This window comes from Orycteropus afer, unplaced genomic scaffold, assembly GCF_000298275.1.
Source record: "Orycteropus afer afer isolate SDZICR_OR568_19922 unplaced genomic scaffold, OryAfe1.0 scaffold00103, whole genome shotgun sequence".
NCBI classification, from domain to species: Eukaryota; Metazoa; Chordata; class Mammalia; order Tubulidentata; family Orycteropodidae; genus Orycteropus; species Orycteropus afer.
In genome coordinates this window covers 2,449,741-2,476,205 of record NW_006921690.1, presented here as the reverse complement: position 1 = coordinate 2,476,205, position 26,465 = coordinate 2,449,741, and the positions used below count along the sequence as shown (strand labels likewise).

Genomic DNA, 26,465 nt, shown 5'->3' with positions numbered 1-26,465 from the left:
ATATATATATATATATGGCAATGATTACTAGTGGCTACCAGAGGTGGGAGGGAGGGGGAAAGGGGAAGCTTTTGTTTGGGGAGGATTGAGTTTATGCTAATAGGTGGTGGAATATTTTGGAAAAGGATAGCAATAATGATGGCACAACATGAAAAATGTAATCAGTGTCCCTGAGCTGTAAATATGGAAGTGTTATGTTGGTGAATGTCATGTTATGTATGTTTTCACCAAGTAAAATAAATAAATAAATAAACCAGCCTGGTGGTTAAGATGATACTAGGCAGCCCAGAGAATTGACAGAAGGGCCAAAGGATCAAGTTCAGAGCTACACAGCCTAGAATGCAATAAACCACGTAGCAAAAGGGTCTAGTGAGGGGGCCATTGCTGCCATCACAAAGCATCAGATACTTCTGGAAGTCACCATCCATACTCCTTCCACTCATCCTCCCTGACCTTGATCCTGCTATAAACCTTGGCCACCACCACAGAGAAAGCAATGTTTATTGTAATGATAGAAATACAAACTAAAAATACTAAGATACCATTTCTTACCTATGAGATTGGCCAAAATGCAAAACATTGACACACGTTCTGTTGCAAGGCTTTGGGAAAACAAACACTCCTAGTGTGTGAATGCAAAATATATGGAGAAAAATGGGACAAGGCTGGCAAAATTACTTCTCCCTTTAACCCACCGATCATTTTTCCTAGGAATCTACCCCAAAGATACACTGCAAAAATACTAAATGACATCTGTCCAAGGCTTTTCACTGTCGTCTTCACTATGCATACTGCCATTGAGCCGATTCCAACTCACAGCAACTTCAATAGGGTTTCCAAGGCTCTCAATCTGTACCAAAGCAGACTGCCTCATCTTTCTCCCACAGAGTGGCTGGTGGGTTCAAACTGCTGACCTCTTTGGTTAGCAGCTTAATGCCTTAACCACAGTGCCACCAAAGCTCCTTATAGTATTGCTTATAATAGTAAAAGGCTGGAAACAAACCAAATGTTCATCAACTATGATAATCCTCATAATGGAGTTATATGCAACTGTGATGAGAAATGAAGAAAAAGCTATGAACTGACATGGAATGATCTCCAGCCCATATTGTTAAGAGAAAAAAAAAAGTAAGGTGGTTAATAGTGATTATGCTGTGCTATCTTTTGTACAAGAAGGGGGAGGAAACATGAATATATGTGTACATTTTTTTGAAATACAGAAGACAGAACCAATAAGCCTATGTGGTAAAATACATAGCATGAAACCACAGAGAAAGAAATTACACTGAGTAACCCTAAAACATAGTATTTTTGACTGTACATACCTAGTGTGATATATTCTAAAGTCAAAAATAACCACAAAGAAATCTAACTTCATTTAGTAGTCTCATTGTTAGTACTAACAGTGGTACTGTTATTTTGCACAATTATGTTATAATATTATATTATAGAATAAAGCAAATAAGCGAGTAGGTTATTAGGAAACAGAGTTTCAGCATGAGAGAAATGAGATACAAACATAAAATCAAAGACCAAAACAATCTTGTAATAGTGCATTTGAACTTGACTATCAGCATCAACTTACTATTTTGTTATTCTTAAAAAAATGCAAGATCCACTTTAAAAAAAAAAAAATACTAGTAACAATGACAGCCTGATAGCCAAGAATATGTCTAGTGCCCAGATTGTGGTCTCAAACCAAAGTAACTTGGAGAAGTGGCTGATTCCAGATCTGAGGTAAGTAATATACAAGAAGGGCCTGAAATGTATTGTCTTGTAAGAAATCAAAGAAGCAAAAATAGACCAATGTAATCATGTCACAATGACACAGAAGCTAACAAGAAGGGGCTCCCACTGTTCTAAGATGGGACAATATGTACATTAAAATATATAGTGATTGCAATGGATTAAAGTACATAAATCAAAACTCTTGAGTTCATAATGACACACACACACACACACACACACACACATTTCTTTGCTAACCACTGATAGTTGCTGGGGCATCAACTCACTATTCTGAAAATTAGTTTTACAAAAAGAAGCCTCTAGCCTATATTTCTTAACCAGACAGTAGATGTGGGACATTTCTTCACTACTGAGATCCACCAACTTCTGGCATCACTCAAGGGGGGACTGCAGATGTTGTGTGCCTCCTATGTGAGGCAATAGGAAGCATACAGCACCCCTGATTAAGTTGTCTTATCTGTCAAATAGCCTCCATGACATCTCCTAAAACCAAAGCCTCACTTTCACCCCAACAGTCTCTTGAAAATCATTTAAAGACTTTTATACCACTGCAAAGGGTCCCTAGTTGACAGTCCTGGCTTAGCTCTCAACATTTTCTGGGAAAGTTTGGGAGAATTACTCAATTGTTTCCTGCTAACCACATGCATCCATCAGGGAATTTGGGCAGTGGGTTTCTTCTCTAAAATTAAATGTATAAACATCATTCTGAGAATACTCCTGTTTTAAAGCTCACCATTACTTTCTTCCAAGAAGGGATGTGGTTAAAATATCACATGTACATACTTGTACCCCATTTTCTTTCCTATTCTAGAGCTTTCCATGAGAGAAAGAAGGTTTCTGGCACTGATGTGTTTTTTAAAAAGAGGGGAATACAGAAATGAGGAAAATTCCCAAAGAATACTTTTGATACCCTTTGAGCCCAGTGAAAGCGTACTGGAAAATCTTGTGACCTGGCCTAGAAGGGAAAAGGTAAGATGCCCCTGGGAAAAAGTCAGAAGTGTAGGGCAGAAAACAAAGAAGTGTCAAGAAGTTTAATGAGTTGTTGATCACACTGGAAATAACTTCTTTAGCACAAGGTTCAGTGTCCACAATGGCCACACTCAAACAGACACTAAAGAGAGGTTATCAAATCAGCAATTGTTAAATAATCATTATCCTGTCTATAGTAGTGGCTGGTGGGCATGGGCAGGGAGGAATTCAGATTGATTTAAAGGCGAAGGAAAAGGCGAGATAACCTGGGGAGCCTCATCTCATCCAAAGCCTCTCTCATATCACAGGAACCAGCTCCCCAGTGTGCAATCCGGAAACCAGAGCATCATCCTTGCCCCTGCTCTTCCCTTCCCTCTCCTTCCACATCCAATCCAAAGTGCTGGCCACTCCATTCATTCCACTCTCTGTAATAGCCCCAAATCCTTCCAACTCTCTTTGTCTTCAGTAAAGTCCCCACTATCCCTCTCCTGCCTCTGATCTTGCCTCTCTTCCAGTCATTTCTCCACACTGTAGCTAAGCTGGAAACCTGCTTTTACCACTTCACTGAAAGATCTTCAATCTCATCAAAATATCTTCAGGATATAGCCCAATCTTCATAGCATGACTTACAAAACGCTACAGGATCTGGTCCCTGTTGTCTTCTCTAGATGGCTCTTTCTTAATCTCTTCTATCTCTCTCCATCTCTCTCATCACATGTACATACACATGCACGTGCACACAAATTCCTCACCCAGACTGAGCTACTTGCAAATTCCCTAACCTCCGTGCTTTCTCTTGCCACAGGGCCTTAGCACACACTGTCCCCTCTGGTTTGACCTTCAACCCTTTCAGTTTTCTGCCTCCATCTTCAGCACACACAACACCTCCTCTAGTAAGTCTTTCCTTACTTTCTCTCCCTATCCATGTTACCATGGTACCTTATGTGTCTCCATCTTAGTACTTAACCATACTGTATTGTAGCTGCCTATGAAGGCGTAGTGCCTAAGGCATTTGACTGCTAACCGGAAGGTTGGCAGTTCAAACCCACCAGCCACTCTGAGGAAAAAAGGATGGACAATCTTTTCCATAAAGATTTACTGCCTAGGAAACCCAAAGGGAGTCAGAATGAGTCAGAATCGACTCAATGGCAGTGAGTTTGGCTTTTTTTTTTCTTTTTGTCATTGTTGTTCTCTTCTCCATCTCCCCACCAGGCTGTAAGTACTGAGAATGTGTCTTTTTAAAAAAAAATCACTGTTTTCCCACTACCTGATGTACATAGCAGCTATTTCATCAATGTTTGTTAAATGAATGAGTGGATAAATTCACAGCTTTATAAGCTTAACACTGAAAAGAGAACAAATGCCTCAAATTCCTTTGACTACAGCTAGAACAAGCTAAATTATGTCATTTTTAATCATCATGGCACCACAGCCCCCTGATGGCTGCCTCCCAGAATCCAGGTGTTTAATCACCTGAGCTCACCTGTATTCTCCTTCATGACCTCAGACAACATTAGGGCAACCAGAGGTCTCCCACTTCACACTCACCTGGGTGAATCAGGCAGGAGTCACACTCATTCTCCTCGTTCCGGCAGCAGGGGATGGTATAACCCACAACTTCCTTCTTCCCAGGGCAGACACACTCAATCTGATCATATTCACAACATTCACGGCACATGATATTCCACTCAGCTCCAGGGCAGGCTTCGTTAATTACTGTGTACTCTGAAATGGAAAACCAGCAGATGAGGACCTAGGTCCTGGCAGAAGTGGGAAGTCCTAGCAGGTACTGTCCTGCTAAGAAGCATTCTTGTGTTATGTGGTAGTTATGTTGGTGTGTCAATTTGGCTGGGCTTGGTTGAGTGGCTGGGCAGCTGGTGGTAGTTACTCCCCATGAAGAGACTGGCAATCAGCTCCATGGTGGGATCTACCACAAGCAGCTGAGTAGCTGCCTTTGGGATGTGGTCTGCTTCCTGTATACAAGGAGAAGCCTTGGGAATGATCTTGAGCCTATGGCATACTTGGACCCGCATGTAGCCATGTCATTGCTCAGGAGCCTGCTATGTTCTGCCAACCTTGGGATTTACAGTGGACTTAAGTTAATGGTCTGCTGTGTGGTTTGGTAACATCAGGACTGTGCCTTTTTACTTGTCAATCTTGGAGCTTCTCAGCCTTAGCAGCCAGCAGCTAGCTGAGTGAAGAAATGCCTCTAGCTCCAGTGGGCCGGGAGTAGGAGGGAGAGCTGGACCCCAAGAGGAGGGGCTTTCACCCAGGCCCTAGAGCCTGGCACTTTGACTTGGACTTAAAGCCTCCAAACTGTAAGAGTATAAACTCCTGTTTGTTAAGGCCATTCCATTTACAGTATATATTCCCGTCAGAGTGGCACTAGGTAACCAGAACATGTTACAACAAATGTGTTGCTATGCCTGAATGATAAAGAAAATTCATATGAATTTTTCCTAGGCAAGATCTCCAAAGTACAGTTTTCCTACCTCCAAAGAGTGCTCAAAACCATCCTTTCTAATACAGATGGAACATGTTATAACTGCTATTCAATTTCATTTTTTTTTTATCTTGAAAGAGGATATAAATCATTATTTACTAATATATCAATTAGGTGTTATACTTATATTCTAATATATCCACTTAGGTGGATTGATGACAGAACAGTCACATAATTTATAACAAGCATACTCTCTTAGGGGTCTGAACTGGGTTAAATAGTGTCTCCCCAAAATTCATACCCACCTGGAACCTTGGGATGTACTCTTATTTGGAAATAGGGTCTTTGGAGATATAATTAGTTAAGATGAGGTCATGTTGGATTAGGTCGGCCCTTAACTCTAGTTGACTGTTATCTTTAGAAGAAGAGGAGAGACAGAGACACAGAGAGAGAACACCATGTAACAACAGAGGCAGAGATTGGAATGATGCAACGACAAGCCAAGGAACGCCAAGGACTGCCAGCAACCGCCAGAAACAAGAAAGAGGCAAGGAAAGAAACTTCTCTAGAGCCTGCAGAGGGAGCATGGCCTTGCGACACCTCGATTTTTGACTTCTGGCCCCCAGAACTGTGAGAGAATGAAATTCTATTGTTTTAAACCACCCAGTGTGTGGTGCTTTGTTTAGGGTAGCCCTAGGAAATGAATACAGAACCCATGCTCATGTCTATTTTTGTCAGGGTGCATCGGGCCACTGTTTACAGCTACATAGGTTGTACACTGTACAACTCTAGGGGAAGGGCATTCAACTGTACAAGCACACATTACAGTCTAGGCATGTGGGTCATACAAACAGTTCAGAGACCACTCTCTACACTAGGCCATTCAAGTGTAATGCTAATTGCCAAGTAGGAACTATTTCATTCCCTCCAAACTTGGCTCCTCTATTTCACAGCATGCCTTTCTCATGGTATCTTCAAAGCTAAAACCAACAGAAAAGACAAAAAGTACCTTAATTAGTATGTCTGGGAGAATTTCAATGTTTTACCAGGGTAAACTCATTAGCAGAGCTTCATTCAGTCCTAAAATAGAACCAAGAGTTCTTTCCCGTGAGAAAAAAAAAAGGTATTCTTTCTGGGTGGGATTTTTTTTTTTTCTTTTCCTATATTTATTTATTTAATATACCTTAAGTAAATGAAAAAGAAAAGCCATCTGGAAAAATCTATGGGAGGAATTAGTCTGAGGTTCCCCAGAGGAACCTAGACTAAGAAACAAACCTTCTGGCCTTGACTGGATCTTCTTAGTTTCCAGACTTCATTTCTAAAATTTTTTACAAAGCCAACAATTGAGGTAGAACAGGTCAGATATTTGAGGAAGAATGCAAACTGGAGGTCCCAGCAAAGCCTTCCCTAGAAACCTCAGGCAGGGACCCCCAAAATGCTTTGTAGGCCCATATAAGCCTATTCTAACACTTGTGGTGGCTTTTTAAAGTCTTAAATTTCACAGTTTAATTTGACATTTTCCTCACCAAATTTGGAGGACTGACACAGGGTTAACTGGTTCCCACCAAGTCACTTTCACTTCACAGAGACCCCATATGTGTGAGTGTAGAACTATGCTCCTTAGGGTTTGCAATGGTTGATTTTTCCTGAGTAGATCACAAGACTCTTCCGAAGCACCTCTGGGTGGGCTCAACCCTCCAACCTTTCAGTTAGCAGCCATATGTGTTAAATGTTTGCACCACTCAGACATGATGTTGATCACTGTTACTTTGCCAAGTAGAGCCACTTAAAGAAATGATCACCATCTGCTCTCAGTCTCGGGGCATAAAAATATTCTAGTTTTATTGAAAGGAGCAACTTGTACAATAAGGGATAGTTCCTTAAATTTAATAGATTTAATTTATGAAAAAATGTACTTATTTTTTTCTCATTTTTTCACAAACAGTGGTGGACAAGCAAAGATCCCCCGATGGGCAGTTGGCACAGATCACATGATGTGGTCACTGCAGTTCTGCCTCCCAGTACTCTGTGAGCCCTTCATGTGAAAACATTGGGATGACTTAGTGAAATGCCTAGCTTCCCCGCATTTCTGATGTTGCCTGGATGAACAGTGTTTTCTGTTTTAATTTACTGGCTTACTGTTTGTCTCCCTTAGATGACCACAAGCTAGTAGAAACCACATCTAACTTGCTTACAGCTCCTAGGACAGGACCTGGCTCATCAGGGCACTTGGTAAATATTTGTTGAATGAATACAGCCTTAAGTCTATAGCTACTCTCCCCTCAATAGTCAAATGTCTCCAGTGGGTCCAGTGGAGAGCCTGAGCTAGGAGAGCTGGCTTCAGCCCCTGATTTGCTGAGGTCAAAGCCCATTCTCTCCATCTGTGAGGTTTCTGGGACTGTTGATTCAGGTTCCCGCCTTGGCCTTATACGCTCAGGTCCAGCCCCCGCCTCGTCTATCCCCATGTTCTCTCTCAATCTCTGAACAGCAGAAATGTCTGTAAGATGAGGTACTCATGTCTCATCCCCTCCCTCTACTCACTCTAAACCATGCACTACATCCTTGTAGGCTTTCTAAGGATTTATGAAACTAGTAACTCACATGGGGCATTGACAAGGTAAAATTCAGTTGCAGCTTTTATGAGACTTTGTCCTTAATCAATGAATGAATTATTAGATTCCAAGAAGGAGCTCTGATGGCGTAGTGCCTAAAGCATTTGACTGCTAACCAGAAGGCTGGTGCTTCAAACACACCAGCCACTCTTTGGAAGGAAGGTTGGGCAATCTACTTCTGTAGTGATACCTCCTCGGAATTGCAAGGAGGGGTCGCTATGAGTCGAATCCGACTCGACAGCAGTGACTTTTGTTTTGTTTTTTTTTGGTTAAGAACTTTTGCACAAATTGATTGGAGGTGGGGAAGGCAGTTATAGAATGTGGCTGTTATTGTTAGGTGCCATCAAGTTGATTTCAACTAATGAAACCAAACTTTACAGTGGGTCCATATAACAGAGTAGAACTTCCCAATGGGGTTTTCTAGGCTGTAATCTTTATAGGAGCAGAGCACCAGGTCCTTCCCTCATAGAGCAGCTGGGTGGGTTCAAACCATCAATCTTTTGGTTAGCAGCTGAGCACTTAACAGTTATGCCAACAGGGCTCCTGAAGATTTTGTACTTAAATATGGAAGGTTAAGTAAGGTTTGCTCAACTCCAGTAGCTGTCAAAACTGAGAACTGGCCCAGGCTGTTTCCCCTCAGCAGTGGGCTTCCTCACCTCCTGCCCAGCACTGGAATTCTGTAGGCCTCTCTTTTACCCCAGAACCACCAAAAGCAAAAACTCATTGGCATCAAGTCAACTCTGACTCATAGTGACCCTATAGGACAGAGTAGAACTTCCCACACAACATTTCCAAGGCTATAAACTTTATGGAAGCAGACTGCTTCATCTTTCTCCAGAAGAGCAGCTGATAGGTTCAAATCACAACTTTTGGTTAGCAATGGAGTGTGTAACTACAGTGCCACCAGGGCTCCTTACTCAGAAATTAATTCCCTAAAAACATTTTCTTTGGCCTTTCTCTCTGTGTCAATAAGAATTCCAATTCTGCCTTCCTTAGCCCATTATATTAACTTTATAGGTAGGTACATAGACGTGTTCACGATATCATAGATGAGAGCATAGCATCATCTCAGCTGAAGAAAATGATGCAGAGAAATCCATTTTCTACACTCTATCTGCCAGCCAGCAACTTTTCAAGGATTCTGTACATGGTCAACAGAATAATAATACCCCAGAGATGTCCATGTCCTAATCCCCAGAAACTGTGAATGTGTTAACTTACAGGGTAAAAAGGATTTTGCAGATGTGACTAATTTAAGGACCTTGCAATGGGAAGATGATCCTGAATTATTCAGGCAAGCCCAAAGTAATTACAAGGGTCCACATAAGAAGGAGACAAAAGGGTCAGAGACAGAGGAGATTGACAATGGAAGCAGAGGTTGGAGTGGTGTACTTGAAAGATGGAGGATGGGGCCACAAGTCAAGGAATGCAGAAGCCTCTAGAAGCGGGAAATGGCAAGGAAATGGATCCTCCCCTTGAGCGTCCAGAAGGAACATGGCCCTACAGTGATCTTGGTTTTCACTTCTTAAGACTCATTTCATAAGACTACTCTGCCTTGGAAGAAATATAGCCAGAATACTCCTTAGAAGCAAGCATGGTGAGGCTTCATCTCACTTACTTTGGACATGCTATCCAAAAAACAAAAAACCAAGCCAAACTCACTGCCATCAAGTTGATTCGGACTCACAGCAACCCCTCCTTGGGTTTCCAAGGCAGTATCTCTATTTGGATTTCCAAGGCTGTATCTCTATTTGGGTTTCCAAGGCAGTATCTCTACAGAAGTAGATTGCCCAGTCTTCCTTCCGAGGCATGGCTGGTGGGTTTGAACCGCCAGCCTTCTGTTAGCAGTCAAATACCTTAGGCACCACGCCACCAGAGCTGTTATCAGGAGAGACCAATCCCTGGAGGATATCATGAGGGTGAGCAAAAAAGAAGACCCTCAACCAGATGGATTGACACAGTGGCTGCAACAATGGGCTCAAGCATAGCAATGCTTGTGATGATGGCACAAAACTGGGTGATGTTTCATCTGTTATACACAAGGTTGCCATGAGTTGAAACCAACTCAAAAATATCTAACAACAACAATAACAGGACTCATTTCAAACTTCTGGTCTCCAACTTCTGAACTGTAAGATAAGAATTGTGCTATTTTAAGCCACTAAATTTGTGGTAATTTGTTACAGTAGCAATTAGAAAGTAAAATACTGTCTTCTCAAAAGAAAGCTTAACCCTCAGCAAATCATTTAACTATTCTGTGCCTTAGTTTTCCCACCAAGAACAATGCCAAGAGGGTGAATGAATTTATTCATTCTTTTCATTCTATAAGTATTTGTTGAGTGCCAGGTATGTTCTAGGCAGGAGGCTAGGATTCAAAGGAGAATAAAATTGATACCAACCTGCCCTACCCTCACAGAGCTCACAGTTTAGAAGAGGTGCAGACATTGAAGGACCAAGTACTTGAATATAAAATTATGAACAATGATTAGGAAAATTTAGAATGCCATGAGGATGGATGTATGGCCATGAAGAAACATTAGCACTGAATCTATGGATGTCACATTATTAACTAACCAGCTGCTGTCAAATTGATTCCAACTCAAGGTGACCCCATATGTGTCAGAGTATAACTGTGTCACATAGAGTTTTCAATGGCTGATTTTTATTATTATTATTATTGTGATTTGGGTGAAAGTTTACAGAGCAAATACTTTCAATACAGCAGTTCACATACACTTTGTCTCATGGCACTGACTACAATTTACCACAATGCAACAGCTCCTCTCCCACTTCCTCCCCACAGTTACCTCTTCCCTGTGTCCATCCCTCCATGCACTCCTTCCCCCTGAGCTGTCTCCCTGGGCATAAACAGCTCTTCTTTCTCCCATGATTGTTCTCTTCAAGGAGTGTATCTACCTCAGGTAAATGTTCAACTTACATGCCTGTCTTTTGTTTGGCTGGAAGCCACAGGTGTGGGTTCAATTCCAGACCTCAAGGGCAGCTAGGGGCTATAGTCTCAGTGGTTCCACCAGGCTCTATCAGACCAGCAAACTTGGCCCCCTCCTTTTTTTTTCCCCAAATGATTTTGAGTTTTGTTCCACCTAGTTCTCCCTCTCTATCCAGGATCTCCTATATAGGTCCCCTCCAAGTGGTTAACAGTGGTAGCTGGGCACCATCTAGTTCTTCTGGTCTCATAGTTATATAGGCTGAGGATCACATAGTGTACCAGCCTCTAGGACTAATTGTTTCCATGAAGCTTTGCCTTTCTTCATTCTTCTTTGCTCTAGCTAAAGAGAGACCCATCGTTGCATCTAGATGGCTGCTTGCAAGCTTTTAAGATCCCAGTCATTACTTGCCAAAGTAGGAGGTGGAACAATGTTTTTTGTAGTATGTTATGCCAATTGAGCTTGATGTCACCTGTGACTATGGTCCCAAGCAATGGCTGATTTTTTTTGAAGTAGATCAATAGCCCTTTCTTCTGAGATGCCTCTGGATGGACTATAACCTTTGGATTAGTAGCTGAGCTCATTAACTCTTTGCACCACCCAGAGACTCTTCACATGTTAAACCCAAACCACACCTACTGCTCTCAAATAATTTCTGAGGGAAGTTTAAAAAATCATAGAAAGTACTTTGCAAAGTGCTAAAGGGGCAGGGAGGCCACATCTTCTGACCTACTCTAACCCCACAAGAGGAAGACAGAATCACCATCAGTAGCCCAAGGCCTATCCCTGCGAGGTCAGACATGCCTCCTCCCTCCAGCCCTGACACCAACTGTTCCTCCCGCAGCACCCACCACCTCTCTGCTGGGTCTGATAATTTGCTGCAGTGGCCACACAGAACTCAGATTATGGGTTTATTAGGGAAGCAACAGGCTACAATTCAAGTTCAGGAACACGCTCAGTCTCTCTCAGCCCACCGTCTCTCAGCCAGCAGTCTCTCTCAGTCTCTCTCCCAGCAGTGCATGTCTCTCAGTCTCTCTCTCAGCAGCACACGTCTCTTGCATCTCCCAGCTGGCAGTGAGAGATTTATTCTACCTCTAGGAAGGCTCGTTTTGAGCCTGGCAGAGTGGTCAACTAACCAATCCTAATATCAGAATTCTATACACCTGAGAGAAAGCAAACTTCCCAGAAGATTACTTTGTGCTGCTCGCAACAAAAATACCCCAGGTGGATAACATTAACAATCAGGAGCTACTCCATTGCTCACAGCAAATTCCACCAAGGAGTTTACAAAGACTTTTGGCTAGAAGAGCCATAGCAGGTAATTTACTACACTGCACAAAGATAAGCCCCCTTCCAAGGAATATAGAGTTGATGGGTGGAGGTGATGGTTTTGAGGGTTTCATAACTTGACCCCGTCCTCTTTAGTCTGACAAGTTCACTATTCCTCTCTATACCCTACCTTAAGCAGAGATAGAAATGTGGTATCAAAATTTAAATGTCAGAAATAACTGAAATATGCTAGTCAGAAATATTTAACATTGACCAGCAGAAGAGATTAAAAACATAATAAGCAGACAAAAGCAAACTCCTGGATTTTTTATTTCCCTCCATTTATTAGAAATGCATTTGGGAAAAGGGCACATGTCATTTGGCTTTAGCTGTACAAATTTCAGGGAATTTCAATATGGTATTAAGTTCTAATTCCAGAAACTAGGATTAGACAAACATCAATAGCAATAGAAAATTCTGAATGTTTTCACATATGTGTATTAAGGCACTTTAGCATTTCTTTAGCTAAAGTACTTTTATAGTCTTAATGGAATTTAATCTTGAAAATGACACAGTGAGGTAGGCAACACATTTAAGCTGAAATCATCTAGTCTGACCCTTTCACTTTACCAGCGAGGAAAAGGTCCAGGAAGGAAGAGTTGGTCCTGTCTCTTGAAGCAAAGAGATATGCCAAAGAAGATTTTCAGGGAATTAACTCTAGGGGAACAGGGAAGTCCACTGAATGCTAGGACTGGGCAGGAGGTGAAAAAGGCCTGATGCTTAGGAGAAAATAGGCTGGACTATTTCTAGCTTTGTCAGCTTCTGAGATGGAGGAAACTTTGCTTTGCTTTTCATATTTAAAGGCAGTCTTATAAAAGCAACAGGTGAGTTTTATCTTGTCAGGGGTCCCCAGGAAATTAAGTAAGGAAATAAAGGACAAAGAATTCATACAGCATCACCTTGAGATAAACCAGGGCTTCACAGAAGTCCATCCTTTTTCAACTCCCTGTCAAGAATTTGCATTTCCACCCCAGAAACACTGAATCAGGATCTACATTTTAACAAAATCCCCAGACGGTTCTTATAGATCCCCAAATGTTTCTTAGGTATATGTAAGAATTGCCTGGGGAATCTTGTTAAAATGTAGATTCTGATTCAATGTATCTGGAGTGAAAATGCAAATTCTCAACAGGGAGTCAAACTCAAATAAACCCGTTCCAAGACCTGAGAGGTCAGCCGCATGACTGCAATCACATAAGCAACGTTGAGCTGTCAGACCTCTGGGTGCCACACACTTTGTACATCACTAATTCTTCCATTAGATCTTTCTTGAATAAAACAGTATACTTTTTCTATTTGAAAGAAATGTTTTTGGTGAAAGGTCTGGAAAATAAAATTCAGAAGCATTCAGCATTTTCTCAACATGTTGGTATGTATCCTTCAAGTTATTTCTTTCAATGTTGATATATACCCACGTGTAGGTATGGATGGAGTTATATCACCCAGGGATGTTAACTGAAAGGGTGGAGGTTCTAGTCCACCCAGAGGGACCTTAGAAGAAACATGTGGAGATCTACATCCAAAAACCTCAGCCATTGAAACCATGCAGAGCACAGTTCTCCTCCGACACACATGGTGTCATCATGAGTCAGAACTCACTTGATAGTGGCTGGAGTAGGGATATGGGCTGATATATTGATACATCCATACACAGATTTTTCTTTCCGCTCAGGATGTTTTATTACAGAAAACTGCTTTTTTATTTTTTCCTTTACTTATATCATGGGCCTTTTGCCTTGACATTGAATTGTCTTCAAATGGAATTTTAAATTACTGCAGAATTGTCCTATGTATGAAGTGCCTCCACACACCTACATACTTTTTTAATCAGGGTGAGCAACAAAGGGCTTTGACATCATGAGCTTTGCCCAACCCCTTCTCTCAGATGCCACAGTGAGGGACAGCCATCCTGGTATCCTCTATTCAGAAGAGGAAGTACAGTTATATTGGATTGGCTCTGGTTCTTCCAGAATTCACATTGGAAAAACATGTAATGACTTAGTCCTGTTTGACCAATGGGAATGCCAAGGCCATGATAGCAATGCTGACCAATGGGAACAGGGTAAACTTTCACATCTTTGGTGAATGAGTGAATGAATGAAAGAACATTGGCTGGCAGCAATGTCATTGTCATCATCATTTTGCATAGTTCCTAACCAGCTTGACAGTTTGCTTTAAGGCCAATCTATTTCCACTGCTGAAAAGATGGAGAAATATTTAATCTCTCAAATGTCAGGGGCTTAACTTTGCAGACAGGCAGAAGAAACAATTATATCCCCTTAGCGTAATCTCCATGACAAAGTGTCATGTTTTCAACACTGTATTTTAAGGAAATATGTTACGATGGTTGTTATGTCCAATCTGAAAAGGCTCAGGGGACACTGTATGAAAACAATGGTTAGCCTGTTCTGTACCTGATCAAAACATCTGTTGTCAGACTAAAGGCCCAAGCCAAGACCACCCCAGAAGGTGGCAAAGAAAAGCACTTTTATGATGTGCCCACACCTCCCTGAAGTTAGAACTTTCATGTCCACCAAAAGTCCCACAGTCCTCCCATCTGACCATGTTTAATTAAATTTTTTACTGAGTTTTTTACTGTTTTGCCATTTTATAAACCATATGAGACCAGTGGGAGAAAAAAAGGAAATATGAATCAGAAAGACATGAAGTTAGGCAGTGGGCCACTTGTCTGCCCGCCTCCTGTTGTGCTGTCTCAGCTCCCCTTCATGACATCTATCCAGCACCCAGCTCTCTTGACAGCTGGAGGGTCTGACTGCAGAGTCCATGGGGCCGATGACAGACAGGCAAAGTCCGGGTGGGAATGATGGGACTGAATCAGGGCTGACAGAATGCTTACTTGGGACTTTGATGACTCCATGTCTCCTCCTAAGCCTTTAGGTCTTGACATGTCTGAGAGCCATCCTGTGACCAAGTGACCCTCAGTCCCAGCCGGGATGGATTCCCCACCTCAGTGACCTTTATCTTCCCCTTCTCGCAGACCCTCTTGTTAATGAGATAATGATGACTGGAGAGTCTAGGCCTCCATCACTGCTTGGGATATCAGAAATGAGAAAAGTTTCAATGCATCCCCTGGGAATGTAGTTTTTAGCATCACGTACATCTGTGGGGACACAGGACAAAAATCAATTTGTCACTTCCTTTCTGTCCTTATACTGCCTTATAGCACCTTGTCCCATGCTCTGACTATTAATTCTGCTATGCTCCCTGGACACCAGTACCCACTAGGAGCCATCTGAGCCCTTGGCATATACCAGCTCATTTAATCCCCACAACCACCCTTCAAAGTAGGTAATACTTTCATCACTTAGCAAACAAGAAAACTGAGGAACAAAGAGGGCAAATAAATTGCCCCAGTTACAGAGCTTTCAGGGGAAAGAAGAAAGATCAGAAGCCAGCTCTTTCTGGAGTCAAAGTCTTGTTCTTTCCAACATGTAACACAGACTCTCAAGAACTCACACCTTGGCCTTTACAGATTAAGAAAAGGGGTGCAGCACTGGTGAAGTAGTCAGGCTAGGGAATCAGATTGCCCACATTTGAGTCCTGGCTCCACCAGATATCAGCGGCCTGGGGTGAGTCATTTAACTTCTCTGCACCTTAGTTTCCTCATTAGGAAATGTGGATAATTATACTTCATCTTCGTAATAAGGAACACAAGAGCTAATGAAAGTAAAGAGGCCTGCAGAGTACTGAATAGACATCAGGTGTTATTACTGTCTTTGCATTTAAGATTGTCAGTTATACTCGAGGTCACATCAATAGTCCATCTAGAACAGGGCTCTGCTTCTAATAATGACACCAAAGAAGAGTTTAGGGAAGATATTGTTGTACTCTGATATCACACAAAATGTTGACTAATAGTCTGTTTCAAATAATAATAATAGCAAACACCTTTGTAGCACTTTCTACTTGCAAAACACTGTTCTAGCGTTCTTCGCCTATACTTACTCATTTAATTCTCACAACAATCCCATAATATAGGTACAATGAATATGCCCATTTTACAAAGGAAGAAACTGAGGTACAGAGAAATCAATAATATGCCCCAAATCACACAGTAGTAGAGACCCAGACAGTCTGGTTCCAGAGTCAGAGTACCTAACCACTATGCTTGGTCTGGTTCTCAGATCATCCACGATTCCAAATGGCAACAAAACAATATGCTGAGAGCATGCTATAAGTAAGGCATCATATTGAGTGATTTTCATGAGTTATTTCATTTAGTCCTCATAATGACATTGTGACCTCACATTTTATATGTGAAGAAACAAGGACATAGTTAGTGACAGTCAGGACTTAGTCAATGTGTGTATCAAAGGCTGTGTTCTCATCTACTACCTCCCCAGACCATCAGCATCACAACCACCTGGGATGCTGATTCCTGGATTCCAGTCTAGACCTATGTCCTCCAACTCCCTTGGGGTGAGGTCTAAGTCTCTGCCTTCCAAACAAGCATGCTCCTTTGAAAGCCACAACCCTATATTGTGCTGCTTTCACTACTTCTAGGGGACACCTTATCAAAAATTCTCCTTCCATCTATCCCATGTAAAGTTGTACTTAGTATTTGTTCTTGCTTCCCACTTGTCTAAAGATCAAAAATAGTAACTCTGACTTCTTACTCGTCTTGAATGGGACTCTGACCTTCTGGAATTCACTCTGGGTCCAGGCTCATGAAGCCAGTCTATTATACTGCTTGAAAATCACTTTGCCATGCACTTTCCCCAAAGCCTAAAGAGGGTGGAGGTAGGTTGGTGGGATTATAATTACTGCAATTTAGAAGACAACGGGCAGAAGGGGCTTTAAAAAAAAAAAAAATTATTTATATTTATTTCTCAGGGATTATTTTAAAGACCCCTGGTGGAGCAATGGTTTCGCAGTCAGTTGCTAACCAAAAGATCAGTGCTTTGAACCCACCAGCCACTGTGCAGGAGAAAAGACCTGGCAGTCTGGTTGCATAAAGATTACAGCCTAGGAAACCCTACAGAGCATTTCTCCTCTGTCCAATAGGGGTATTATGAGTTGGAATTAACTTGAAGGCACCCAACAACAACAATCATTATTCTCTGCAGAATAAATGTCATTACATCTTTGGCTAAGACACAGATGGCTATGAAAGCAAAGAGCATGAGCAACAATGTCTTCTCCAGAGGCCCACACATGCATGGCATTGCCAAGTAGTCTACTCCTGTTTATATCTGGCATTCTGGGTTCCTCTGCTTGCTTCTTTTCTAGTCTCTTCTCATGATTCCCTCTCTTTAGACAACATTAAATAGGACATACCTCACTTCCTGCGGCTTCTCTTTACAAATAGCAATTCTACATCCTTAACCAAGGGAGCAATACCCAAACTCTAGCATCTTGGGGGAGTCTCCAATTGCCATTATCCTCAACAACTGTGGTGCTGGAAATCCTTGAAGGACAGCTGCTCTGGCTTATTTCAAATGTCGGGAATATGAGCTGAATACATCTATTTTTTATTAGCACTGGTTACTGAAAAAATAATTTAATAAAATGGTTCATCTAAAAGTTCTTAGCAATAAAACTCAGCAAAAATTACAGCAATAAAAGCATTAGAATGCTTATATTAAAAATAATAAAACTTAAACTATGCTCTAAAAAATCCAATCTGGATTTCCCTAGATCCAGGAATTCCATAAATTAATCCCAGTCTCCCACACTTCAAAATATTCTTCCTGAATCATAGCACTTAGGGCTACGCAAGGGTATTGGTCTGCCACCATATTGTCAAGACCTTCAAGATTTAACGTTACTGTCTTCACAACCTAGGTTCACTGATGCCAGACAGAAGGCAGATTTTCCCCCTACCACAGGCAGCTGGCCAACAACAGATGTCAAGTGTAGAGAGATGTTGAAGGAGAATGATGTATTTGTAATGGTATGTCTGATGGATCTCTAAGCCCTGAGTTTACGGCAGCTTCAGGCACCTCCTGCAGCTCCACAAGTTAGAACAAGATGAAAGGAAACTTATTTTTCCTGAGGATTCCTGGCTGGCTCCATCCTTACTCACAACAGGTGTCAACATCTCTTCTTTAGAATGTAGGCTTTTATGGGGCCCTCAGACTTTGGGATGTAAAGTCATTGACCCAGAGTCACCTACTCTATAAGGCATGTCTCCTCAGTGCCTGCGAAAATCTGTTCTTAGTCCTCTTTCAAATACAGAGACGCTAAAGCACATCTTGTGGAAGGCATTCCCCTAAGGCTAGAAAGGGGGTGCCTGATAAAATCAAAACAAACAAACAAACAAAACTCTAACTCACTGCCATCCAGTCGATTCCAACTCATAGCAACCCTCTTCTGGTTTCTGAGGCAGTAAATCTTTACGGAAGTGGGTTGCTCAGTCTTCCTTCCATGGATAAAATCACTGGGAGAAAGCAAATCCCAGGAGATTCACAAATGGTGAATCATTAGGGGCTTGTTTTTCTGACACAGAGTCACAGACAAACAGGATGGACTGAGGTCAAGCAGACCTCTAGAAGACCATGTAACTGACATCCTACTCGAGATGAAAACACCCAGCTCCTTCTCAATTCCCTTGTAAAAGTTGAAGGAAGGAGTAGGAGATGACTAATTTCCTGAGTAGTCTCTTTTTGCCAAGCACAATACTAAGCATTTTAAATGGATTTTCTCATTTAATACCTGCAATAAATCTATGACATAAACACTATTACTTTCAGCCTACAGATGAGAAGAGGATAAGGCTACATTAGAGAGGTTATCTAGCCTGCCCAAGAAAACAAGTCATGTTTGAAAACAAAATACTCTACATCCCATCCACATACAACCATACATATACACACACACAAATGTATATACATCTACTCTTTTATTCCTTTACATGCATGCATATGCAAACTTGAACACATCTATATTGAGATAACTGTATCAAAGATGAATCCCATAAATCCTGTAAATGGGAGCTAAATCTTTGCTGAGAATGTCATGGGTTACCACTTCAGTGGAATGCTCTTTAGTGGAACAGCTGGTTTTATTCCTCACCAATTGCTGCTGTGTCATCCAATCTGCAACAAGTCTGGGCAGAGAGAAAAGGCAGAAACTGTGTTGCATGACAACAAGAATAATATTTAGCAAAGGCAGGAAAGAAAAAAAATATATTGGTCACAGAAACATCAAGTAAAGGGTCAATGAGCAGCTCAAACTCATTCAAACTCATGTGCTATCTCTATTGGATACAGCCCCAATGTAAACAGCCCAAACCACTTCCAGGTTGTGCAAATCAGGGTCACGGTGACTGGGCTTTACCAAAGCTATTGGCAAGCACAAGCGTAAATAACAAAGACTGAAGACAAGGGGGAAGCAATGCTAGAAGAAGGATGGTAATTAGTGATGATGAACTTTGGACTCAGCACCCCTAAATATTAGAGGGATGATCAAATATTCACCCTAGTTTTGAAGAGGAGACAGCATGACATGACACCATGGACACAGTCTAATTGTTATGGATTAGAATTTTTTATGGATTGAATTGGGTCCCCCCAAAATTTATGCTGAAGTCCTAACTCCTATATCTATAAATATGACCTTTAGAAATAGGGATGTTCTTTTGTTATGTTAATGAAATATTTCCAGAATAAGGTGGGTCCGAAACCTAATCACTTCCAAATGATGTCTGATAAAAACAGCAGAACAGATGCAGAGACACACGCAAGGGAAAGACAGATGCCATGTGAGGATCCACCTAGAGGCAAAGAGCACCAGGGGTCACCAGCAGCCACCAGAAATCAGGAGAGAGGCCTACAGAAAGAATCAACACGACGGAGACCCTGATTTGGACTTGTTTAGCCTCGAGAATGGTGAGAAAATAAATTTTTGTTTTTTAAAGCCTCCCATTTGTACTGTTGTTTGTTGTTGTTTGTTGTTGTTGTTATGGCAGCACTAGAAAGCTAAGGTAGCAGCCAAGTCATGGCTATTATTACTCCACCACCCAGAACTGTCACAGCACTATGGGTGCACCTTAATCGGATTCACACCTCAGTGTGCCCCTTAATCACAGACCAACCACACTGCTTTAAGCAACTTGAATACAGGAAATGAGTTTTCCTGATGAAATATTCAGGTCGGCGCTGGTGAGGATTTTTCTCATGGCAACATAGACATGCCATCATCTCCATGGTTCCTTCAACATTGCCATGAGTGTTAAGTGATGAGGATGTCAGACTTCCTGCCTGAACCTCAGCAAAAGTCTGAAGAGAAGCCCATGTTTTGTTTTTTTCTTATTTTCAAATTCCCTTCTTCCCCTCTCCTCTGTAATGGTGAGATAATCACTAATGTTTTATTCATTATGGGCAAGAAACCCGGGTTTTCCAAACTGTATTCCATGGAACGCTAATTCCTCTGGATGGTATAAGGTATTATGTGAAAAAAGGTTCTGTGGTCAAGTAACTCTGGAGAATGCTAATAACAGCTTGCTTTACTGCTGGACTTTGCAGAATCTACAATAAGCTTCGTGCATACTTAATCTCCACAGCTCCTAGATCTAAATTCATCATACATTCCTGTGTTTTGTTTGCTTGCTGCTAAATATCTCCCCGAATTAGTGTTCAATAAAAGCCACTTTGTGAAATGACAGACTGGACCACACCTCTCCCAATAGACTGTGAGCACCTCAAGGACAAGAACTTTGCTTTATTTGTCACTGAATCCCCAGCACCTAAGATTGCACCTGGACCTGGTTAAGTGCTTGACAAAGTTTGCTGAATGAATTCATGAGTATGAATATGGTGACACATGTGGTATCCCCATGATTCCCAAAGTAAATACTATTCGTGACAAAGACTGATATTAGAAATGTCTCCAGCTATGACCTTTGGAGTCTCTATCGTACAGTAGAAGGAATCCACTGGGTCCATTATTGCTGAATATTTTTGTTTATTGTAGGTTATACTTCATTTTCATAAAGGCTTGAGAAGCTCGCCCATTCTAGTATACAAATGGGTTGGCAGCTTACACAGAAGGGAGGCTGAGTACCCATTTGGAAGCAGGCATCTCCTGCAGTGGAAGGCAAGAAGCCAGAAAAAGAGAACTTGCAATAAACATCCTTTACTACCCTGCCAAGACCCCTCCCCTTCTGAATGCATCCAGGTAAGCCAAGGGCAATCTGGAATATAAGGGAGTACGTTACCAGCCAGAAACTAAGCTCAGGCAACTTGTCCCAAGAGGTCTCAGTCTTTCCTCACCAAAAACCCATAACTCTCTTGACTCCTGAGGAAAGGTTCCATGACATGGAGGATTAATTGACCTCCTTCAAAGGAATACTATGAAGTAAGTAGAAGTGGAACTGGGTTTTTAAAACATTGACATTTTCATTCCTTGGAGTCCTTAAACAATTCATTTGATTTGATGCAAACTGGGCCAACAACTCTCATCCATCGACTGTTTCTGTTCAACTGGCTGGATTTTTTTTTTTTAACTGATCATGAATTTAGCTTATGAAGACAATCACTGTCTCCCCATGACCTGCAGTTGCCTGAATGTATTCCTTGCTCTGTTCTGGCAACACAGCCCTGGTTTCCTAATCACCAAACAGACTGACCAGACTTCTACTTACACTTAGATTCTACTTAGATACTTTTGCCAAACCACTAACTCAATCCTCTCAGACAGCCAGAACCTCAGAGAGGGTGGGGAAAAAGACACCCAGGCTGCAGGAATAAAGGCAGACAGAATGGTAACTGAAATGGGTGTCTTCATCTGTTACTTAGGCAAGAAATACACTTCTATGAACCACTTGCAATAAGACTCAGGACACTGGTGTCTAGTAGAAAGTAGACCTTATTCAAGGTTAAAATAAACAGTAAAACTTATCTTGGTATTAATGGAAAGAGGACAGAGTCTTCATCCCCTGCAATATCCATCAACTGTGTTATGCCAAAAAAGAAAAAAAAAAAATTTCCCCTACTCACCCCAGGCCTGCTCCTCCCATTCCATGGCCTAGGAGTTTAAACATTGATGATCTTGAGAGAACAAATCCATAAAGGAGCAGGGCTACAGAGTGTCAGGGCTGAACTTCATTACTGAATAATATTCTGTCCTTAATGCTTAAGGCATCTGACTGCTAGCCAGAAGGCTGACAGTTCAAACCCACCAGCCACTCCTCAGAAGGAAGATTGGGCAATCTACTTCGGTAATGACGCTGCCTCAGAAACCCCAGGAGGGGTTGCTTTGAGTCAGATCTGATTCGAAAGCAGTGAGCTTGGTTGTTTAGTTTTTCTGCCAACAGATACATTATTTTGATTATGAAAGTTGAGCCATGGGATAAATAAATTCTCACTTTCCAGGTCTAGTCAGAGTGAGATGCATTATACTGGGACAGATGTTCTGGAAATTGGTTAGGTGTTTGGTCTGCCTAGCACCCCTATTTCCTTTAGAGAATGGCTCATCTTGGGTTCCAGGTGGTCCCACTGAGGCTACTGGTAACTCTGATCTTTTTCCCTGTCCACTCTGCCTCCACAGACATGGGCACATGAATCGTCTTAGGTTAGTCTGAGCACTTGAAATGTCCAAGGGATACCAGATTTATTCTCTACCACCATGATAAACTCACTGCTGCCGAATAGATCCCAACTCACAGCAACCCCTCCCTGGGTTTCCAAGGCAGTATCACTATGGAAGTAGATTATGAAACCTTCCTTCTGAGGAGTGGCTGGTGGGTTTGAACCACTAGCCTTCTGGTTAGCAGTCAAATGCATTAGGCACTATGCCACCAGAGCTCCTACCACCATGGTAGTAGTATTTTTTCAGTGCAAATACAGCCAGCAGATGTACCATAATTGACTTGCTACTGACTGGCAACATTATGCAGTGTTTCAGGGAATGAGTTATGGAACCAGGCTGCATGCATTCAAAATACAGACATCATTTGCCCAGCTAGATCACTTGGGCAAGTCCTAAAACTCTCTCTGCCTAAGTTCTTTCATGTGTGAAGTGGGAATAATAACAGTGCTTACCCATTAGGTTTGTTGTAAGGATTAAATAAATAATACGTAAAGCACATAGACCACCACCCATCTGTCCATTTGTTATACTGTGATGACTTGCATGGAGGAATGAAACTGGAAGCTATTCTCCAAGTATTTCAAACACCAGCAGGATCATCCATGGTGGACAGGTTTCAGCAGAGCTTCTAGACTAAGACAGAGCAGGGAAAAAGGCTTGGCAAGCTACTTCTGACAATTAGCCAGTGAAAACCCTATGGATCACAGGATATGGTCCAAGATGTCAACTCACTTTGTTTGGAAGTATCATCAAGAGGAACTAATCACTGGAGAAGAACATCATGTTTGGTCAAGGAGGGGGTCAGCGACTGCAAGGGAAATTCTCAATGAAATGGTTTGCCAAAATAGCCACAACAACGGACTCAAACACACCAAAAACCATGGAGATGACACAGGACCAGGTACCATTTCATCCTGTTATACAATAGGGTTGCTGCAAGTTGGAACCCACCTGATGCCAACTAACAACCACAAAGCATATGCCACAAACTCAGTAAGTTATTTAGGTGGCCAAACTTCAGATTATGTCCCTGAGATATGAAAGGATGGAAATTCCTTCAAGGAGGCTCCCACAGTTGGCGCTGTGTGCCTTCTACCTAGTCTGCTCTCAACCCACCTGGGCTACGCACTTGTTTTAGATAACTGCAACCTAGAAAAATAAGAGGTGTAAAGTTGGGTGAGGGGTAGTAGAAAGGCACATTGCATTAAGAGAGTGGAATATACCTAGCCAACTCTAAATCTCTGCTTGTCATGTGTGGTTTTGTTTACAGGTATGAATGAGGTTTGGTTTCTCCTACATATTTTACTTCTTTCTCCTCATTATACAACTAATGCTTTGGCCCAGATCTTGTGATGAATGACAAACAGAATTTACAAGACATGCACCAGGCTTGGAATCTGATAGATTTTCTGCCACTGATCTGGTAGCTTTCAATGTTCCAGCAGGCATCTGGTCCCTCTACCCTGGAATTCAGGAGCTAGAAAATGTAAACCCTGCATGTACTTCCTTTAAAATAAAACACAAGAGCAGGGAAGCTGAGCTCTCATGACTTTCAAATATCCATAGAGTGAGGATGGCAGGTCCTTATACATGTGGGGAAAGCAGAGGATAAACTTCCCTCATTTATCATTAAAATGGCACTTTCCCAATTTGCACACACCCCAAATCAATTGCAGCTTCTGGAGCTGGTCTCAAGGGGAGGAAGGTAGGGAAGGCAACCCTTACATCAGGGTTGGTCACCCCCAGTGGGTCAGATAGAAATAATTTTCTGACTGAAGTCCAGCCATTAGGCTCCCCAAACACCATTATCTCAGCCATGTCTGTCTTACATAGATAAGATTAAGTCAAGCCTACAGTTCAGGTAGCATAGTGGCTAAGACACTTGCCTGCTAACCAGACGGCTGGCGGTTCAAACCCACCAGCCACTCCTCGGAAGGAAGGTTAGGCAATCCTACTTCTGTAGTGATACTGCCTCGGAAACCCAAGGAGGGGTCGCTATGAGTCGGGTTTGACTCGACGGCACATAACAACAACAACAGTTCAGGTCATGCCACTCCACAGCCTTCCAAAATGTCTGGATATCCCCAAGGGACTTGCATGCTCTAGGGCATCCTTGGCTCTGACCTCCCATGTCCCAAGCTGCTGTCTTTGTCCATAGCTTAGTGATCCAGATATTATGTCCAGCTTCTTCCTCAGTTTTCACCAAAAGCTCACTCTCATGGGCATTCATGAGAGTAAAACATTTTACCAAAGAATTGAAGATCACATATAGAAGTGAGATTATGTTCTTAAAATATATATATATATATGTATGTATGTATCAACTTAAAAATATATTAGATGTTTTCTGCTTTTAAAAGTCTTTTCAGCCAATTAATCCTTAGGAATTAGACTCACTACATTTTTCCCTGTTCGGCATTCAGCCCTCCACCCTCTCTCTTTCACTCTCCCCTGCTACTCCTACACTCTCAGGAACTGGAGATCAAAATCTCAAATGCCAGTAGGGATCAGCAAGTAACAAATATGTGGGTTGAGAGGTGGAGTGTCAGACCATAGAGAGGACGCAGCCTTCCCAAGCACATTCAGACTCAAAATGGGTCTTACTAAATATGTCCTACTAAATACTTTTATAAGACTGTTGGCCCGAAGGCTGTCAGTTTGCAGTCCTTCAGCTTTGCACTCTCCCTCTTTGTCATATTTGGTCACCAGTGGGCCAATAAACCCAACCCAATGTCATCGAGTTGATTCCAACTCATAGTGACCCTTTAGGACAGAGTGGAACTACCCATAGGGTTTCCAAGGCTATAAATCTTTATGGAAGCAGACTGCCTTATCTTTCTCTCATCTCCTCCCAGAGGAGCAGCTGGTGGGTTCAAACCGCCAACATTTTGGTTAGCAGTCAAATGTTTTACTCACTATGCCACCAGAGCTCCTATACTGGGTCAATAAACCAAAAAACCAAACTCACTGCTGTTGAGTCACATCTGACTCATAGTGATCCCTCCTGGGGTTTCCAAGGTGGTATCACTACAGAAGTAGAAAAATTGGGACAAGCAAGGCTCTCCTCCCCCTCCTCATGTGTCTCCTAAAACCATGCAAAGATAAATGTGTGTCAGCATCACAGATCAGTCTACTAGATGTGTGAGTTTAAGGAAGCCAAGTAACAGGTGGGATTGGGCTTAGGAATTACACACCCCAGGTTCACCTCAAACAGATCACAGAACCCTTCTGAACCTCATCTGTAAAACAGGATAATATTACCTTGTTAGAATGTGCCTTCAAGTCAATTTCAACTAGGCTGCTACCCAAAAGTTTGGAAGTTTGAACCCACTCAGCAGCTGCACGAAAGACCTGATGACCCATTCTCAAAAAGGTTATAACCTAGAAAACCCTACGGGGCAGTTCTACTGTCACGAGGGTTTACTACGAGTCAAAATTGACTTGCAGCACCTAATGGCAACCTTATTAGAGTGGCCTGAGAATTAATGCATGTAGAGTATTTAGGTCAATGACTAAAAGTTAGCTAGATTTTTCAAGTCACTGTCCTCTGAAATTGAGAGACTCAGAATAAATAGTCTCCAAGGTCCCTCCCAGTTTCAAAAATCCATGATGCCACCATTAAATTATTTTCCTGTTGGAGAAGCCAGAAGCTCTCAGAGAGTATATCTTAGGGGAACTCCCTCTTGATGATTACCCCTGCCAAGAAGGCCCAATTTTGAGAGCTGCCTCCTTGGAATTTACTAGCACATCCCATTATAAACTAACAGCTAATTTTTCTTGCCACTCTTTCCGCCTTGCTTGCTTTCCACATTGCGTTTCTCAGCTGGCTGCTTCTGCCCACTAAATATCTGTGCTTCAAATTATCTT

General features: G+C 42.0%; 1 protein-coding gene across 1 annotated transcript in view; it reads right to left on the bottom strand.

Moving 5' to 3' along the window:
- The window catches only part of PAMR1 (peptidase domain containing associated with muscle regeneration 1), a 105,740-nt gene that overhangs the window by 76,430 nt on the left and 2,845 nt on the right, over nucleotides 1-26,465 (bottom strand). Inside the window, exon 2 of the mRNA XM_007943306.1 lies at nucleotides 4,267-4,443. Within this exon, the coding sequence (XP_007941497.1) occupies nucleotides 4,267-4,443 (177 nt within the window). The remainder of the gene's footprint in view (nucleotides 1-4,266; nucleotides 4,444-26,465) is intronic.